This window comes from Arachis stenosperma, chromosome 8 (assembly GCF_014773155.1).
Source record: "Arachis stenosperma cultivar V10309 chromosome 8, arast.V10309.gnm1.PFL2, whole genome shotgun sequence".
NCBI classification, from domain to species: domain Eukaryota; kingdom Viridiplantae; phylum Streptophyta; class Magnoliopsida; order Fabales; family Fabaceae; genus Arachis; species Arachis stenosperma.
In genome coordinates this window covers 36,434,354-36,438,136 of record NC_080384.1, presented here as the reverse complement: position 1 = coordinate 36,438,136, position 3,783 = coordinate 36,434,354, and the positions used below count along the sequence as shown (strand labels likewise).

At 28.7% G+C, this 3,783-nt stretch overlaps 1 protein-coding gene across 1 annotated transcript; it reads right to left on the bottom strand.

Annotated features, from left to right (window-relative positions):
- Positions 1 to 460: 460 nt before the first annotated feature.
- LOC130945258 (ervatamin-B-like) lies at positions 461 to 2,600 on the bottom strand. The gene is made up of 2 exons (XM_057873989.1): positions 2,135 to 2,600; positions 461 to 1,160 (listed from the first exon to the last, which is right to left on the bottom strand). The coding sequence occupies exons 1-2, from the start codon at positions 2,568 to 2,570 to the stop codon at positions 577 to 579; spliced, it is 1,020 nt and encodes a 339-aa protein (XP_057729972.1). The 5' UTR covers positions 2,571 to 2,600; the 3' UTR covers positions 461 to 576.
- Between the last annotated feature and the right edge of the window lie 1,183 nt (positions 2,601 to 3,783).

Sequence of the window (3,783 nt, the reverse complement as noted above, 5' to 3'; positions counted from 1 at the left end):
AATGTACAAAATATTTGAGAGAGAAAACGTGTAAGACTACGAGATTCCTAAACAAAAAAAAATACATAATTCGGCCTTTGGATTTCATTTTTATGGGGCTGATTAATTCATATGACAAAAAAAAAAATACTGACACAAGAACTAATAAGTCCTATAAAAATAAAGCTCGGCCGACTTGAGATTTTTTTCTTATACTTAAACATGTATATGAGCAATATCAATAAGGAGAGATGATTGAAGTATGTCGAACAAAATCTACAAAATTATTTTATTGGAAAGCAAAAAATAAAAATTACAAATATGTAGTTTACATATTAGAAATTTAATTTTCTGAGAATAATCATCAATGTATCTCCATCCATCCGGAGATAGACTAATCAATTATTAAAACAAAAAAGAAATTCTTGAATCTTGTCTTAACAAAAATTCAAGAAGTACAAAGTAGTTTTTGAGAATTTAAATTCATTGATTATTAAATAAATTTATTTTCCACCAGTTGAAAAAGCGCACATATAATGATAATTATTCCATGGAAATTAGTTACACATAAACACATATGGTAGGTAACTCTTTTAATTAAGCAGTGGGATAAGAAGCATCCATGGCGATTCCACACAAACCAAGACCAGCACCAATACCTCGCTTCATCCTAATGTATCCATTCTCACCCCATTCAGTACCCCATGAATTCTTAATAATCCAATAATCAGTTCCATTCTCAGTACCATAACCAACGGCTAGAACACCATGGTCAAGCTCAATTCCACAGGGTCCATCATAAACACCACTTTCGTAAGAGAACATACTATCTGCTTCAATGGCAACCGCTATGGGTTGGTTAGCCAGAGCTTTCATGAGCTCGGTCTCGTTGTTCGCCGGAACCATCTCGTAGCCTTTGATCTGAGCAACTACGGAGGCTTCTTCCGTTGCATTGCATACACTGTCTGTTGCGTTGTAAGGGTAGTTTGCGTCGCTGTTGATTCCGCCGTTTTTCCAAATGTATTGAAATGCACCTTCCATGTAACCGCCGCTACATCCCATATCCCTACCGTGTATGTCACAACTCACCACTTGTTGCTCGGAAAGTGACACCAGTTGTCCCGTGGTTAAGGCGTGGATGCCCTCCACCGCCGCCACCGCTGAAAATGCCCAGCAACTTCCTGGTTTTGCAAATAATTCATAATCACATGATTGACTACTCTCAAAAGAGTGAAGTAATAATGAAGACACAACCCACGACCATAAACCTGAATCTAAAACTAAACCAAAAAATATAAAGTCGCCGAGTAATAAAACTATTGAAGTTATCATCTGATTTCTTATTAATTAGTTACTGGAAAGTATTGTAAAAAGAAAAAAAAAACATCTAATAAAAACACTCAACTAATAAATTAATTGTTAGGTATTTGTGTATAAATAATTATGTTATTTTCTTAATTGTTAGGTATTTGTGTATAAATAATTATGTTTTTTTTTTTTTTGAAGAGAGAGATTCGAATATGCAATCTCTTAATTAAGTATGAAAAGATTATAAGCCGTTTGAATTATAACTTATTGGCAATAAATGTTATTTAATTTATTTTAAATAAAAATTTTATGGTTGATATATATGTGTTTATATATATATATATATATATATATATATATATAAAGACATGCATACTTTGTATTTATATTCCAAATTATGTATCTATATCTCTATCTTATTTCTGTATTGTTATCTTATGTAATTGTGAAAAAAATATAATAATGAAAATAAGAAATGCGAATGCCAATATATAAAACAACTATATGGATATAGATTTATATAACCATTTATTTCAATAAAAAAATTTTGAAAATGAATTTTGTGAATACCAATAGAAAGTGACAACTAAAAAGTATACACTTAATTAATAGACTTTGGCTTGATATTTTTAATTTAAAGATTATATAATAAAAAATTGAAAGCTAAACAAACTATAAGCACATACATGATTTTATTATTGTTCTCATCAGTTTTTCCTCTAATTATATAAAAAAAAATTAAAAATGAAAGTAAAAATGAAATGTATGTAAATAATCATGCCCTGATATTATTATAATAACTAGAAATAATTCATATAATTCTGTAATATTATATTGCTAATCTTACCACAATCGCCTTGGTCCTTAACATTAGTAACAGCTCCTTTAGTCCTCCAATCTATGGATGAAGGAATGGAATCAACATTTGCATACTTAAATGTTGATGGTGTTGATGATACCCTCAGTGGCCTCTTGAATCCATTTAGGTAAGCCTTAAGCTCCTTAGTGGTTTTGTCAGTTAAGTGGTTAATACCAAGTTTATAAGACTTGTCCCCAGCAGCATTGAAGGATTCAATGTATTCTACATTCTTCTTGAATATCAAGAACCGTTCTTGCTTCTCCTCATCATCTTTATAAACTTTGCCATATTTAGTCATCCATTGCTCATGCCTTTCTAGCATAATAGTATTGGATTCTTCATCATTGAGTTTTCGGGACAACACTTGGGAAATCCCAACTACAACAATGACGAATAGTAATAGTTTTTGTTCACTAAAAGCCATGCCTAGCTAATCAATAAAATAGAAGCTTGTGTTAGTATGAATTATGAACCAATGACTTGGTAGTTTATATAGAGATCTCCACTTCAATTTTGAATTAATTATTTAAGGAAGATATATATAGTTTACTACGTACCTTTTATATCATTGTCCTTTTTTTGCATTTTATTTTCTTAAATTTTAGTATGCGTTTAATTATTATTGATTAATTAATTATACTCCTTAACATTCGAAATTTATTTATTTTTATTGAGAGATTATTACGTCAATAAAATACATAGCATAAAAGTAATTTTAAAAGAGAGAAAAAGTTATTAGTAAGATTTCTCTTATAATAACTTTCAAATGAATTACACATCTAAAAACAATAAAAAAATTTATTTACATACTAAGATTTGTCAGCCATTATATATTATGTATAAATAGATATGTATGTAATTTAATTTAATTTTAATATATATGATATATTTTAATATGTATTTTAAATTAATAATTAATAATTTTAGTGGACACCTAACATATTTAAAAAAAGAAATTAGAGGAGAGAAATCGTAGAGATAAACAAAGTTAAAGGAAGTAAATTACAACTTTTTCTTAGTTTAATAATGCTGGATTGATTTTTTTTTTTCCGGTTGGATTAACAGACATGATGTAGCTAGCATTATTATTATTATTATTATTTTGTTTTCTGTGATATCACTTAATCCAGCGGGTTTAATGACTAATTTATTACAAATTGAAGTTTTATTTAAAAATTTATCGTTATCCAATAAATTATTGCATACATTATCTAAAAGTACAAGAATGGAGCTTTGTTTCAATTATTGATGACCGTTTACCACTGTTTTGAATTTTAAAAGAATTAATGGGGCATTGTTGGAGGGGTTGGAGCTTTGCTTAATTAACAATTTGACATTGTTTATCTAGTTTTGATCGCTTGCCGGTAAAAGTATGTTGTTATCCGCTTTTTTAAACACATACGAATCATATTAATTATAGGGAACATTGCCTCCAACTAAAAGAATTAAATGCATAAGAATCCAAATACATGAAAGAAATTCAGTGTTGTATCCTTTCGGTTAAAGTTTTCTTTATCGGATTTATAGAGGTTGACATTCAACATATACAGCTATATGTTACCTTTGGACTAACATTAGTCTATAAAACAAGATATCTGTGTAAATATTTTACACTTTTATGTGAAAATAAATTATTT

Coding starts and splice junctions, on each gene's coding strand:
- LOC130945258 (XM_057873989.1), bottom strand. CDS start 2,570: ATGGCTTTTAGTGAACAAAAACTATTACTATTCGTCATTGTTGTAGTT. Junction 1,161..2,134: donor TAAGGACCAAGGCGATTGTG/GTAAGATTAGCA, acceptor TTGCAAAACCAG/GAAGTTGCTGGGCATTTTCA.